Source organism: Hippocampus guttulatus, chromosome 5 (genome assembly GCF_054856545.1).
Source record: "Hippocampus guttulatus isolate MCC_2025c chromosome 5, RoL_Hgut_1.0, whole genome shotgun sequence".
NCBI classification, from domain to species: Eukaryota; Metazoa; Chordata; class Actinopteri; order Syngnathiformes; family Syngnathidae; genus Hippocampus; species Hippocampus guttulatus.
The window spans coordinates 1,912,543-1,928,724 of NC_141265.1; the positions used below are offsets into that span (position 1 = coordinate 1,912,543).

General features: G+C 44.9%; 1 protein-coding gene and 1 long non-coding RNA gene across 2 annotated transcripts; one reads left to right on the forward strand and one right to left on the reverse strand.

Moving 5' to 3' along the window:
- Positions 1–219: 219 nt before the first annotated feature.
- cabp7a (calcium binding protein 7a) lies at positions 220–10,996 on the reverse strand. Its single transcript, XM_086110369.1, has 5 exons — positions 10,550–10,996; positions 3,746–3,889; positions 3,271–3,383; positions 2,904–3,054; positions 220–2,484 (listed from the first exon to the last, which is right to left on the reverse strand). The coding sequence occupies exons 1-5, from the start codon at positions 10,656–10,658 to the stop codon at positions 2,354–2,356; spliced, it is 648 nt and encodes a 215-aa protein (XP_085966495.1). The 5' UTR covers positions 10,659–10,996; the 3' UTR covers positions 220–2,353.
- LOC147204614 (uncharacterized) lies at positions 2,881–5,818 on the forward strand. Its single transcript, XR_015100859.1, has 2 exons — positions 2,881–3,034; positions 4,528–5,818. It is a non-coding gene; the product is annotated as an uncharacterized LOC147204614 (long non-coding RNA).
- Positions 10,997–16,182: the final 5,186 nt, after the last annotated feature.

Here is a 16,182-nt window from a genome sequence, read left to right on the forward strand (position 1 = left end):
TTGTCTTAGTGCAAGTTAGCATATGTTAGCAAATGCTTTCGTGCATATTGATGAATGTTAGCATCGTGCTGTCATTTCAAGTTTGTGCATTCAAGCATATGTTATCGCATGTTGGTGAATGAATGTGATTTCATGCGCATGGACGTGAGCATCTGTTAGCACATTAGCTTGAATGTATGGGAAAGGCACTAATAATAGAGAGTTGAGAGTTTCGTGACATGATGTTTCATGTTTTATTTGGTTTTCTTTTTGGGGAGAAAAAATCCCCACCACATTCCACAGACACAAGAGTCAAACGCCAACAGACGGCCAATAAGACAGCAAAAGTCACATCCATTTGGAAACATGAAAACACTTTGAAAATTTGCACGCCGTCAACACGTTTTTTTTTTGTTTGTTTTTGTATTTCAACAAGTATCAAGAAAATAATAAGGCAATAAATGAACTATTTATTACTAATTCATCACATAGTATGGGCGGAACAATCATGGTGGTCACTTGTTTTAGTTGTGCGCTGCAGCGACTTGTAAAGTGCAAAATGGAACCGTGTGTTGGAGCTCGTGACATTACCTCCACCTAGGAGATTCTTGACCATTACTTATTTACAATTTGCCCAAAGTTTGTTATCGAGCACATTAGCAGGTTAGAATGTGTTAGCTCATGTTAGTGCATTTTAGGACTTGTTCGTGTTTGTTACAGTGTTAGCTCATGCTCTCAATAGTTAGCACAAATGTCCACCTTGTGCAACCATATTAGCGCATGTGAGCTCACTTAGGTGCATGTTTGTGTAAATTTGCTAGCACATGTTAGCGTGTGTTCGCAAATGATAGCTAGGTGGCCTGTGTTTTGCGTGTTTGGGAATATTAGCAGATGATGGCACTTGTTATGTGTTAACATATGTTATCAAGTATTCGCGCATGACTACATTTTAATCCATGTGACAATGGCATTGTCACATATTTTAGACTTTTTGTGAACATTTTTGCATCTTAGCATGTTTTCGTTGTCATGAATGATAGCATGTTGTACATGTAAGTTAATATTAGCATACGTTACATCTTAGTGCATGTTAGCACATGCTAGAACATTTAGCCCTCATGTTAGCCCATGTTAACATGTGTTAGCATATGTTAGCATGGTGGCGTTCTGAATGTGATCATTAGCACATTTGTCATTTTAGCATTTGTTCGTACATGTTAGCAATGTATAAGCATATGTCAGCTTGGTGGCATGTGTTGTCTATATTTGTTTATAGCACATGTTAGCTCGTGTTAGCCAATTTGAATCAGGTCCATTTCAAAGACATGTTTGTGATTTATTGCCACATTTTTGGGCTTGCCGACCCTATTGTATTGCCAAAATGTTCCTTTAGGTGATTTGTACTTTTTCTTTAAAAAAAGAAGTGCTTTTTGAAATGAGTGTTTGGAATGCCGCTGCACGCCATCTTTGTTTATTGCTTCATCACAATGCATTCTGACACACACACACACACGCACACGCACACACACACACACATTTCCGTGACCTTCCCCAATTTGTGACAAGTCCAAAGTAAAGCAGCCCTTCCTTTTCAAAACACACACACACAGACACACACACACACATACTAGCACACTGGCTCACAGTTTAGCATTAATACACAGTTGGTGTAATCATGACGTAAACACAGATGTACAAAAACACAGTCGCTGAAGTCCATGCATATCATGCATAGATGAGGTTATCCCAGTGTGTTGCTCTATTTGTCCACCAACGGCGCCCCCCGCAGTCTCGGGAGGCTCAGCAGTTCAGTAAACCCTCGTTAGATTGCGGAATTTTTTTAGCAGTCAAAGTCCCAATTTGGAGTTGGATACCCAGAAGTGTAGTACCCTAACGTGCCACAACATCCCAAGGCAGCACTGAGAACAGATGCAGCATAATTAACTTATTTTATTGGTTGTTCCCACAGAGGAAAAATATGTCACTTCTCCCCTGTGTTAGGCAGCAGCTGTTTAAAAGCGGACAAATCTCAATTACCATGTCATCAATGCTAATTACTTTAGCCTCTCTATAGCATTTCCTCTAAAATATTAGCATTAAGCTAAAATTGAAATGCGTTTTTTTTTTTGTCTTTTTTTAAACATGCTTTTTATATTGTGGATGTTCAGCTTTTTGGGTGGGTTGGGAACAAATCCCTGCAATTAACGGGGGTTCACTGTATTGTATTACACACATACACACACACACGCACACACACACATCACGACTCGCACGATGACAACGAGTTGGAGCGATATGTTGTCCATGTGTCAGTTTTCACACCAGCTCCTTAGAAAAACGTCGGAGTTGTCCGTTAAGTCTTGCAGTTTGCCGACTATTTCATGCCGCTGCGCAGCACCTGATTGGCGGCGATTAGCATGACACTGATGATGAAGGCGATGGCGAAGGCGCAGATCAGGCTCTTGCGCACGCACGTCTGCTTGACCTGCTGCGTCGGGCTCGAACCTCGGTAGCGTAAACAGCACAAAGTACGACAATTCAAATCTAAACATGACAAAATTGTATTGGAGCGAAAAAGACATCTTGACACGACGTTAAATATATGTATCTTTTTTTTTTTGTTTGGAAAAAAAATGAGCAGTAAGTGATTGTATCAATATATTTTAGGGATTTCCTTGTGAATTAAAAATTTTCATGAATATTATTTTTATTCCAGGAAGAAAGGTTCACCATTAAAAGTACAAAGTCACAATACTATATATAAAAAAAAGTTGTATGAACATTTTGAAGAAGTATGACTTTTTCTCAAAATAGATGTACGTTTTCCCAAAGGACAGGAAAAGAAAATTTTTGCATTCAAATCCTTAACAGTGACCTGTATTTTCTTTTTTTTTGCAAGGCGCCGACGGCTGGCAGTTCCTTACTGTCGATATCCACCTGGCAGTCTTCGGGGTTCTCGATATGGTTCTCCTCGGTCATGATGATGTTCTCGATGTCCTTCATGGACAGGTGGTCGCAGAAGGTGTCGTACAGCAGACGCTTCAGTTCCTCCACGGTCAGTTTCTGCATGTCACACTGAGCCACCAAAACCACAAACAACCTATTCAAGTCCGTTTGAACGTACTTTCACGAGTAAGTCAAATATTTTTAATCCACATTGGCGGTTCGACATTGGCACTTCCATATTTCAGTGGCATTTTATCAGGGCCAAAAATATTTTTTCAAAAAAAAAGAAAATGTAGCATGTGGTGAAATTGAAAAAAAAAAACTTGTAGCGTTTGCATCGTTTACCTTCCAGAAAACCGAGTCAAAGTCGGTTCCGTTGAACTTGTCGGGCACGGCGGCCGCTGTCAACTTGGGGCCGAGAAGCGTGACAAACTCCTCAAAGTCCACCTGGCCGTCGCCTGGCCAACAAACGCAACCAAAGTTTTACCAAAGGTTTTTCTTCCAAGAACAAACGGCACCAAAAATATAAACGAAAACATTTAAATGTTGAAAAAAAAAAGACAATATTTCAATTTTTTTTAAAAGGTAAACTTTTCTCCATGAAAAAATAATTTGTGCGATGAAATAATTCATGGGCGGCCCGGTGGGCGAGTGCTTAGCGCACCGACCTCACAGTGCAGAGGTTGTGGGTTCGATCCCGGCTCCGGGCTCCCTGCGTGGGTTTTCTCCAGGTACTCCGGTTTCCTCCCACATTCCATTGACATACCCCAAATTACCCCGCCGACTGCCCGAAGACGGCTGGGATAGGCTCGTGCCTCACCATCCATGTCGAGGCGCTGAATGATGACCTCCAGCTCCACCTCGTTGGGCATGTAGCCGAGGGAGCGCATGGCCATGCCCAGCTCCTGCTTGGAGATGAAGCCGTTGCCGTCGCGGTCGAACACCTTGAACGCCTCGCGGATTTCTACACACACACACACACACACACACATATGCAAGGATAAATTGGCGATACACCGGAATGTCAAGCTTCGAGACCCAAAGCCTGCCTTGAGGGCCCAAATTCAAACCGGAAACCTTGTTTGAAATGAACCTTTGCTTGAAGACTTAATTAGAAACCCAAATCGGGCCTTCAAACTAATCTGAACCATTTAAAACCCTATTTTGCAAGCCTAATCCTTATTATAAACCCTATTTTGAAACCCTCGTTTGAAACACAAACCCTAACTTGAAACCCTACCTTAAAATCCTAGCCTCAGTTTGAAACCCTAACCATTGTGGGGAACCCTAACCCTATTTCCAACCCTACTCTGAAATTCTAAGATGAACGTGAAATTTTACTTTAAAAGCCTAACCCCAGTTTGAAACCTAAACCCTGCTTTGAAAATCTACGACGGAACCCCGACCCGCGTTTGCAACCCTACTTTGAAACCAGAACCCGGAATCCGTCCTGCCGCCAACTTTCCGCTCTTCAGTCTTCTTCCACCTCCGCCCATTGAAGTCTGCCAAAAGGTCGCACGGAGATTTCTCGCCTCATTTCTCAGCTTCTGTCTCGCTCTCATTGATTTTTGTTGGTTTATTTTTTTCCTTTTCTTCACGCAGCTGCCAGATTTCATCATGAGACGACGGCTCAGACAAAAAAAGAAAAATCCACCGATGGTTAGCGCCCGCCCGGCAACCGCCGCGACCTCATCCCGTTTGTCGTTTCACGCAGACGCGTTGTCGAAAGAGGGTGCACAGGTTTTCATCAACAACAAAACGGACAAAACAGTTGTCTGCCAAGCGACTTCATCCAACCTAACATCTGGCTTTTTGCGAACATCAAAGACAAAAAAAAAATGTGAAAGACAATGGAGGAAGGTCAAAGAAGCAACATCAAATCATGTTGACAACAATTTCACAACTTCAGAGAAAACAACTTTTTTTTTTCAATTTAGTCTTCAACTAAGCTAGCCAGCGACCTGTTTGATTCGGTAAACAACCAAAGGTGACTTTCCACGGAACAGAACATACAAGACCAAAGACAAGTGAGCTTACGAAACGAACCAAAACAGAATTTAAAAAATGCTTTGCGTACGTCTAATCACACACTGGGGTGGGTGACATCGTTTTTAACCAAAATTTAAAACCATTTCCATTGCAGCGCAACAGCAACATTCTGCTTCACCATGTTTGCTTTAAACTTTGGCCTTCATTTATTGACTCAAGCCTGCAGACCTCGGAGCCTGACTGGGTTTATTTTACATGAGCATTTCCTTACAATGGAGATGTCTTCGTTGGACCTCGCCTGTGACCTTTTTATAAACGCCAACGTCAAATTAGTCGAAGATTAAAAAAAAAAAAAACAACCCCAAAAAAATAAAAATAAAATATAAAATAAATAATAAAAAAAAAATAATAAAAACCACATTCTTTTTTTTCTTTTTTTTTTTTGAAGCACTGTACATGACAGTATTTTAATGGAGCTCATGCGCTAATGGCAAAAGGAGTGCATTTATATAGCGCTTCAACTACACGATATGGCGGCCAAAGCACTCTTGAGGACTTGCACACTGCAAGAATCAAAACAAGGGCACGGAAAATCCTCCTGGATCCCCCGCACCCTGCCCACCACCTTTTCCAGCTACTGCCCTTAGGCAGACGCTACAGATCCATGCGCACCAAATCCAGTAGACACTTAAACAGCTTCTTCCCTCTAGCCATTAACTCCTTAAACAGTCACTGACGTAGTCACTCTTCTTGCACTACAAAATGGTACTACAAAACTACTGGTTACTCTAAAATGGTTCAATGATTTTGTTGTTTACGATGATACTAATGCAGCGTGTTATACCGGAGACAAATTCCTTGTGTGTTCTACATACTTGGCCAATAAAGATGATTCTGATTCTGATTCTGATTTACAATGCACGGATAAAAGATTACGGCCTTCGACAACAAAAGCCTCATACTGTAATTTTTTCCCCCCTCTCTCTCTTGCAAAGGGCTCTCATGCAAAAAAAATGAGCATTCAAGGACGGCACCAAACTGCTGCCCAGCAAACCGACCCCAAGTGCGAGGACTCATTTTGTGCATTTTTCCACACAGATCAACCCTGTGAAATTTGAATGACGCAACACATTTGATGTAAAAAAAAAAAAATCTCAACAAACCATCGCATCTCCAACAGTCCCTGGAAATCACATTATCCCACGACCGCTGTGCTATTTTCATAACAAGCCTGCGGGCTGGTGACCACAACCGTACAGCGGCCTTCGTTTGCATTCCCACCGCCGCGCTTCCCTCCACCTCAGAGGCAAAGCCAGCGTGAGTCAGTGTTTGCGCTGCGGCAGGAGCGCAGCACCCACATCAAAGACGGCCCCGCCAGGCCGCGGGAAGGCGGCGACAGAGGTGGCGCTAGCGAGCCGTGGCTCACAGACGGGGGGCCCCGTATCGACAAATCTCCGGCAGGGAAACGTCCCGGGAATGCGCTGCGGGGCTGTTTCGGGCCTTTCGCGCGGCCAGAGAGAAGGCGGAATTGAAATAAAAATTCGGAAACATCAAAGGCGAAGTAGGGTGAACCTAGCATATGTGTTTGAAAACATTTTAGACGCTGGAGGCTTTCAAGAAACTCCCTTTTGGAAATATCGGACAATTTAGTGTTCAAAGAACCTAAACATCCGTGTTTTGTTAAGCATTAGAGATGGTTTGGTCCGTCGCTAAAGTGTTATGCAATCAAAGACAGCTGAGTCTTCATTTTCAACAAACCAAAACGTCTGGTACGTTTTTGTAAAACCGAAAGACAACTTCCAGACTTCAGTGAACCGGAGGCTACAAACGAATTGAAAACCTCCGAGACAATTTCCCATCGTCGCCATTCTTATTTCAGTCAACCAAGAGTGAATTTCGACCAACATCGAAGACCATTTAGTCTATGATGCTTCCCGGCTTTGTGTATGTTTACGTGCGCTTGGTCGTGCACCGCGTTTCTGACGTACGCGCGCACGCGCACGCACACGCACACACAGACTAAGCTGAGCGCTGGGACTCATATCGACGTTGCAGGGCTGCTGTTCGGCAGCATGGAAATGGGCTACCCACATTATTCTACCTGCTGTGTGTGTGCGCGCGCGCGCGCGCGTTTGTTGCTATCTATAGCCAGCTCCAGTAATTTGCCCATCTATGTTCTTTCATCCCTCAAGTGTAGGAGGTGAAATGGAGAATATGGAGTCCACTTCCATTTTTTTTTTTTTGTTTTTTTTTTTGTTATCGCTCTCATGAAGGTACATTAAGGAGCGCACGACCGCCCCCTCCACGAGCACACGCACGCACGCACGCCCGCAGAGCGAGCGTTCGGAAACTAGTCGCGGGCCATTGCGGCTCTGGCGCGTCACCGCGCAAGCAGCGTGTGGCGCTACCGTGGTTGAAAAGCGACTCCTTGTGTTGCCGTGCGTATGGCGTCATGTCACTGGACAGGTATGGGGGGCGGGGGCTGGTAATTGAACGTCAACTCCTGAGGATGCCACACGTGTCCGACGCAGACATTTACGGCCATGTCATTGCACGAGTATGGCAGCTCTTGAAATTGCAAATCCACTTCTCGGGCTGCCACGCGTGCCAATTACGCGTGTTCACACACACACACACACACACGTATTAAGCAGGAGGAAATTGTGTTCCAAGTCAAGCTCGGGCGGCTGTGTCACCGGCCCCCTGAGGGCTTCCGGGACGGTAAGTGAAAATCAACTCCCGACGCTGCCATGCGTGCCAACTGAGCAGCACGTACACGCTTGCTAATATGCAATTTTATTTCTCGACGTGCCCCCACCCCCAGGGAAGGGGTTGGTGATGGCTGGAAAGCGAGCTGCCACCCGCCCGTCGATTCAGGCTGTCACGCTGTTGATTGACAGCAGTGTAAGATTGTCTGCAAAGGCAGGAGTGCTCATCTGACTTGGCTTTCATCGGGCTATCGGGGTAAAAAAAACAAAGGCTGTTATAGCATCCGTTTGTGAATCGTGTTTGTTAGCGCCATTGCGTTTGTTGTCTTTTGGATAGTAAGGAGGTGACGTCTTGATCCAACAGTGTTGGAGGGGCAGGTGGGAAAGTGCCCCGCCAACTGATCCCTGCTCTTTTCGGAAAGAATTGTGTCACATGAATCCTACCTGGCAACAAGTGACTGTGCAAATGCTTATCCGTGACTAACCTTTGTGTCACACAAATCCCGCTTGGAACAAATGCTCAAAACATTTTGCCCCATAATTGTGCCAAACAAATTCTGCCTAGCAACAGGAGGTTGAGAAAATACATAACCTGACGAAAGATTGCATCCCACAAATTCTGCCTAGCAACAAGTAACCACGCAAATGTGGACCAAAGGTTCCCATTCATCATGCTTAGCAACATGTGGTCACACAAATTTATTGATGTTCAACAATTTGACCTCAGGTATTTTGCTAAGCAACAGCTGATTGAAAAAAATAATGCATCGATGACTCGAAACTCTGTCCCAAATTCTGCCTAGCAACAAGTGGTGGCATAAATTAGTAGATATCCAACAATTGCCACCCAAGGTTTTGTTGCAAAAATGTGCAGTGTGCCCAAATATTGTGCCACACATATTCTACCAAGGAATGAGCCAAACCACAAATGTGCAACATGATGGAGGATCGTGCCGCACCAACTCTGCCAAGCGACAAGTGGTTGCACAAATTTGTAGACACCAAGAAACAGGTGTTTGGAAAACTGCTTAATATGCACAAAAATTGTGCCCTGCAAATTCTGCCTAGCAACAAGTGGATGTGCAAATACATCATGGGGCCAACAATTGTGTCGCATAAATTCGACCTAGTCCAAAAAACCAAACCAAAATTTGACAAATGTGCCCCAGGAATTCTGCATAAGAACCAGAGCTACAAAAATGACATGAGCCAAGATTGTGCCCAATAAATTTGACTGAACAACGAGTGATCAGAACAATGCGTTTCGTGACCAACTATTGTGCCACCTGGATTCTGGCAGTCAATATAAAGTCACCATCCATCCATTATCTGCTGCGCTTTATCCTCACAATGATTGGGGGCGTGCTAGAGCCTATCTCAGGTGTTTTCGGACAGTAGGTGGGGTACGCCCTTAACTGGTCGCCAGCCAAACGCAGAGCATAAAGTCACTTGAAGGTTAATATGACAAATGATTGCGACCCACGAATTGGCCGCTGGAGGAGGTCTGCCCTTTAAAAATCAACAAGTGCCATCACTTGCCCTAACCAGCCGACAAAAGCGGCAGATGAAGCTCAGAACTCCTTCGCGGGGGCTCACTAACGTCGCCGCTGTTAAATGTGCATTAGCGCCAAGCATCCCGTTGCTGCAATAAGTGGCACCATAGTGCCCGCCACAAAGGGCCCGGATGGAGTCTGACTTTTAGAAGCAGACCACAAATGTAACATTACAAGAAAAGTTGATTGAACTTCAACTCTACTGTCCACTGGAGAGGACCGAGGCTTCCACAAGACGACAGAAATTGGTCAAAATAGCACGTTTGTACACAGCTGCTACACGAAACAATGAGAAATTACATGGTGGGACTTAACGAATGCGAATTTTATACAGTAATGAGAAATTGCTGAGGTGAATAAAAACGACTCAAGTAGGCTCGTGATCATGACATCAAAGTGTACCAAGACCCACTTTTGGCAGGTTAGCGAGGCCCAACAATAGCAAATCGCCTTGTGTTGTTGTCCGCTGGTGCTAAGCAGGGCAGGCCCGCGCCCAACTGACGCCCTTGGCAAGATTCATCTATGGCGCCCTCCTCTGTCAGTGAGGAGACATCATTTTATTTTTTATTTTTGAATTGCCGATTTGATTTGGCGCTGTGCTGAAAGGTTGCAAAACACTGCCTCACAGCAGGATTGTTGGGACTAAGACAGACAAACAGAGGGACTAACTTCAGAATCAAAAATGTGTGTTCACACTCACGCCATCAGAACATTAGGTCTGTCTCGTTTGCATAGTTTTCCGAGCGTGCTTGCTACAAACTGCCTATTTGTCACTCCCAGTTGACGTTTAACTGCCCAAGTGAGACATGAAACAAAAAAACAATTACACATAGCGTATTTAAACAACAGAATCCTCCGCTAGAATATATATTAACAAAGTCCCGCGAGGTTAATGTTAACATATAACGCGAAGAGCTCCGTCGACGAGAACGTGGCCATTAGCATCGATGTTTTGTGAACAACTCCGACTTCAACACACGCTCTTGCGATTAATAATGCCGCACTTCTTCTGGTCGAGCTCAGTGCTGCCCGGCATCGTTGTGGCACGACGTGGTACTACACTGAAGACGCTCAACATTTGGACTTTATACTCCAAAAAGTTTACACCCATTAAAAATACATGTGGTTTACAAATCCCGTTAGGCACAACATCGTAGTTTACGGTTGCTTTATTCGCCAACATGTTGATGATTATTCAATTTGAGCGTGACAGCGGTTCAAGATGTGTGGTACAGTTCAAGAAGAAAAACATTCTGTGCGTACGTAAATAGAGCTCATCAGGTGCACCTGATGTGTCTGAGAGCAAGAAGCACCTTGGACCGAACCTGCGGCAGGGAGGTGTGGGGGCAGGGGGGGGGGGGTAACGTCTCTCACCTTCCACCTCGTCTTCGGGCAGGTTGACCGGGGCGCTGTAGGAGAGGATGTCCGGGATGGTGCACATCCCCCGGTACATGAGCGTGGAGGTGATCGGGTGCATCGGCATGGCTGCGACCCTCGCTACCCGGCGATTCCAGGAGGGGGGAAAGGGGGAAGGGGAAGTTGGGGTGGAAATCTAGCGACGGGAACCAGACTCGCCGAGACGGCCACCGGGGGAGCGCAGCATCAGCAGCGAGTCCATGGAGCAAGGGGGAAGCAAAATCTTGCCTCGCTCAGCGGCATTCATTGAAGTCGATTTCGAGTCATTAAAAAAAACACCCGCACACTAAAGTCCAGGGTGCGTGCGGGTGCGCGCACATGCTGCGGCAGCGTGGTTGCGCGTGGCGGGGGAGCCACTTGTTGTTGGCGCGCGCACTCGCTCTTCCTCTTCCTTCCTTCCTTCCTTCCCACTCCCGCCGCCCCCCCCCCCTCCACCTCCCCCCGGGGGAACGCTCACGGCACCCACGTACACGCCGCGCAACCGAGCGTGTGCGAGCAGCAACTCCTTATCCCCGTCGTCTCTCTCTCTCTCTTTCTCTCTCCACCTCTTTTTACGCATTGTCTTCCCACCAGCACGTCACGCGTCGTGTCACTTGTACACTCACCCGGACACTTAATTAGGGACACCTGCAAAAGCCAATGACAGCCGATGCAAACATTTGTGCTGTAAAAAATGATACTGCTCATTTTGGGGAGCCCCCCCCCCCACACAAAAAAAAACAGAGTCAAATGTCATTTTTGAATTGATAGACTGATTCAAATTTGAAAAAGCCAAATATTGATCAAGAATCAAAAGGAAGCCATGGAAAATCATACACGTGCACTGTAGCGTTTTATTGTCATCAAATCCAATCAAACGGTATCACTCAAAATGAGCCAAACAGCATTTTTCAATTGAATCGGCACCGTGGAAAACAATACGATTCTCATCTAGTCTTGTTTCACGGTGAGTGAATCCAATCGTATCGGGCTTGAAAAGCCAAATATCAGTTTTGAATTGAATCAGAATCATGGAAAATGGTACTAACAATTCAATACATATTGCTCTTAAATTACATTGAAACCATGAAAAATGTAACTTGCCAACTCTGTATGTACTCTTGACGGCCAGTGATCCGAGGCGGAGTGTCAGACTAGCAAATATCCTTCTTGAATGAAATCACAACTTTGGGAAAAAATGCTCTTTTCCTCCCTCTGTATTGTTTTATGCTCCTTTAATCGGAATGTCTTTTAAAAAAATATATTCTTGAATACAATTCAAACCCTAGAAAAGAATTTCAATTGACTCGGGTCATTGAAACCCGCGGGCCGGCTCTTCCTAAGCCATGAAGAGTTGCTTGAAATTAAAAAAATAAAAGTAATAATACTTTCAAAATGTTAGCTAATGCGTTTTTGGTTACGACACGGTTCTTCCTGGCCTGTGAAAAATTGCTTGGTATGAAGAAAATAAACCAACTTTCAAAATTTCGCATAGTACGTGGACTAAAACAGCAGAATTTTTATTTTGAAACCTGTTTACAATGTCCGTGCGTCGTTTACGTACAGAGATTCTGGCCGAGTCCGCGTGATTAGCAACATGGCCACTTGAAGGAGTACAACGTGAGTCGCCATTACGAGACGAAGACTGCGGAAGACTTTTGACTGAGGCTGAGAGAACGCAGATATCCTAAGATTTGCTAGCGAAGCTCGAAAAACAACAAGGCTATTATTTTTACCAAGTTACACGCGGCCCGAGAAGCAGCAACCAGGACCAGCTGCGTGATAGGCCGCAACATCGCTGGGAACACGAAGCCATTTTCCGGAATTCGTTCAAGAGTGCTCGATGGACTCCGCAGCGCTAATATGTCCGGAGCAACAAAAGAAGTTCAACAAATCCAGGTACAAACTGTCTCTGACTGATGAGCATCTGTCATGTTTGCTTCACATCTGCACCTCAAACATTCAACCTGCTTTGATGATGCACTTGACGAAGCTCACCAGAGGCTACTTTTATCATCACAAGAAAAAACGAAACACTGAAACATGCTTACTTATTTGTTTTTCTGCAATGTTTGGCGGTTGGGACAAAAAATATGTTTGTGAGTTATGTTAAATGATTACAGGCATACAAAGACAATTTGGTATCTTCATGGAAAGATAAAATCAGAAAGCGTTGTCGTGTTCACGTTACTAAAAAAGTCTTACACGTGTTGTGCAATTACAATTGTTTTGCGTAATTCCACCAAATAATATTTATATCTATTTTTTGGGTAAAACAACTGCACTCTCATTATCTAACAATAACACATCCTCTTCTCAGCTTCTGTTAACAACGTCATTTACTTATTTCAACGTTGAAATAAAATTGCGAACCGGAGCCGTAGGCCCCGCCCCCTCCCCGAATATTTTCTGCTCATAAATAAATAATTGCCCACCCCTGGTGTCAACAAACTGAAAATTTCAAGGGTTACAAAAAAATCTAAATGAAAGGATATTTTGTACGACTGACAAACAAACACACACACACACACACACACACACACACACATAGTCTATTTGAAGCCGTCTCGCCACAGGAAGCAACCGCAAAGGTCAAAGCACTTTACGGTGGCGTCATTGCGATTTTTCTTTGTCGTCACCTGCGGGCCGCCCGCTCTCATGCCGTCTCCGCCAGCTCCTTTTGGCGCAGTCAGTCAGTCAGTCAGTCAGTCTGTGAAGCCTCCAGGAGTGGCGGTCTTGGTTTTGGTTTGCTAGCAATCGAACAAAACGTCACGGATGACTTTATCCCGCACGTGGTCATTTCAAAGCAAAATGTCAGACTCCCTGTGTCTTACGAGGCAGGGCTGATTTTTTTGTGGCTCTCATCATGATAGACCCGACCACCAAATTTCTTGCAGATAATCAAATCGGACTCCGGAGGCTGCCGCTTCTTGAAACTCGCTCATGGGTCTAGGACCCCTAAAACTGACATTTAAATTAATTAAAATGGAATTGGGAAATAAAATGACCACTTTCCATCAAGGTCGCTAACTTCCTGTGTTACAGGGATAGTTTCTAGAGGTTTTTTTTTTTTTTTTTTGTGCGTCCACTCATGACGGACATGATTACATTTCAAATTGCCAAGTGCAATTGGCTTCAGGGACTTCATTTTCAAAATCTGTTGAAGGAGCTCATTTTGGTCTGTCCCCTGGAAATCAAACTAAAACAAATTTGAAACCCAAATAACTGACCTCCGGTGTGTTTTTATGGTTTTCTTTTGGGCGGGGGGCTGAGTTTTCAAAAACACTTGAGGAGTAGTTGGTCATCGTAAGAGCCATGGACATGACCTAAAATAATAATTCATTTCAAACCCAAACAGCTGATCACTGGTGTGTTTTCGGGCATGACATTTTTTTTTTTGTAGTTTTTTTGACGATTGCCATGTCTACCAATTTTCTTGTAGCTACTGTAAGTGGAATAGGCTTTGGGGGCTGCATTCTCTATGGGTGGTTTATAACCCCAAAATGGTTTCTTCAAATCTAAATGTCTGACTTCCTGCGTTGTTTTCAGGCATGGTTTGTTGGGACCTTTTTTTTTTTTTTGTGGATTTGCTTATGATAGGCAGGCCAACCAAATTTCCTGTAGCTAATCAAATGTGTTCTGACTATACAAAACCTCTCCAAGAGGAGTTGGTCTTTGTTGGACCCCGGCCAAAATAGTCAGCCTTCCTTCTGTGTGTTTTCAGAAATGACTATTTGGGAGTATTTTATTTTTTTTGTGGGACTGCTCATGTTGCTGGTTGACACTGCAGCATCCCACCATGCTGAATGCAACATGGCCGCCACCCGGAAAAAAAAAAAAAAAAGTTGTGATCCGGAGAGTGTCCGCTATTTCCAGGGGCTCGTCTCAATGAAGGCTCAACTTAAGCCGCGTTGCTTCGTACTCCCTCACTTCTGCGGATTGCGTTTATCTCCGCCTCCTTACTACCCGTGTACCCCCCTTGGAGTGTGGACCAGTTAGTCGTTTTCCCAGGGTGCCCTCTGGCGCATGGCTGCTTGGGGAGATTTTGAAGAAGCGAGGAAAATGCGATTAGCGGCTTTCGGGCTACATGGAATGGCAGGGACGGAAGCCAACCTTTGCAGAGTTTTTTCGTGTCGCCGTTCCGCATAAGCGACGCTAAAAATGAAACGGTGGCTCGGAGGAACAGCCTTTTTTTTCTGGGTTGCTGCTGTGTAGAAATCGTAATGTTCTTTGAGGCTGCGACGAAGCGCATTCCCACATTAAGTCTGCGACTGTCAATCGCGCCCACAGGTGACATGTCAACAAAATGTCGCTTCCCGTTCAGACTGCCGGTCTGCCGACAATTCAGTCAAAGGCTCGTGGGGCCTCGGAATCGGGTGGATACATTGCTTCAACATGAAATGGAGGGGGGGTGGGGGGTCAACCCGGGAAATTTCCGCCTTCCCCAAGTAGTATCAGAAACACCTTTTTGTAAAAGGCATCATTTTTCTTTTTGTTTTCTTCAGATTTTGCTGCTCAGTATAAAAGGCACTTAGACAGAAAGAAGGGAAAACCAACCTCAACATTTTCCACCTTTGGAGGTAGTATCATACACCCCCTTTAGACTGACTGGAAAAACTGACACTGAACATTTTCTTCCCGTGTAGCTGCTCTGTCTAAACGGCACTGACGGCGGGGGTGGGGGTGGGTGGGTAGTCCAAATGGAAACTTTTCACCCTCGAAGGCAGTATCAGAGACCCCTTTTTCCACAGCATGTTAATTTCGGGGGTATTTCTGTCTATCTCCTGGAAATGCACCCCCCCCCCCCCCCCCCGGAAGCTACTCAACGGGAATCCCGAGGGTAATCCAGCTTTACCCTATCTACTTTCAGTGAACAGATGCATTCGGGTTTTCTTTTTATTTATTTTTTTTGCAGTGCGGCTGAGGAGCAACAGTGCTGCGTGTGCACTTCCTCGCCGTCAAGATAACGCAGCGTGCGTGCGTGCGCGTGCAGTGCATCACGCAGGTCATTAAAAGCAGCAGTGTTGTTCATTAAAGCACCCCCACCCAGTCCCCGGCGCACCCCTCCCCTCCCAACAACCCTTTGATGAGACTTAATGTTCCATTAGACGAGTATCACTCGGATGCTACATGATATGGATGCTCATTAGTGCTCAAAGAGGAGACGCTTCCCAGGCCTGGGATTACAAAATTGGTGGTGCGTCCTCTAGGAGGTACCGTTTTCCCCACCAGGTGTGATTTAAAAAAAATAGATATATACAGGTATATACAGTATATATATATATATATATATATATATATATATATGCTGCAGATATAAATACAAATGAATGTCTGATGACAGGTCTCCAACAAACTTTTTAAGCCACGCACCCCTTTTGAAATGTCGAGAGAGTTGTTGCACCCCGATCACTCCTTCAATGGACCCCAAAGTTGTTGACAGCGGTGAAAATCAACACGTCATGCAAATTAACCCGAAACAACACATCCTGGTGTCACCACATGAGATTGCTAATCTGGCGCACCCCCAAAGGTGCGCACACCGCACAGTTTTGGGAATGCCTGCCATAATACAAATGTATCCTTGTGTGTGTCATTGTTTCCTGTCTTTG

What these genes read in the sequence shown, in the direction of transcription:
- cabp7a (XM_086110369.1), bottom strand. Translation starts at nt 10,658, where the DNA reads ATGCCGATGCACCCGATCACCTCCACGCTCATGTACCGGGGGATGTGC. An exon ending in TCAGCGCCTCGACATGGATG is followed by an intron (nt 3,384 to 3,745) that starts GTGAGGCACGAG and finishes TTTGTTGGCCAG; the next exon opens with GCGACGGCCAGGTGGACTTT. An exon ending in TTGACTCGGTTTTCTGGAAG is followed by an intron (nt 3,055 to 3,270) that starts GTAAACGATGCA and finishes TTGGTGGCTCAG; the next exon opens with TGTGACATGCAGAAACTGAC.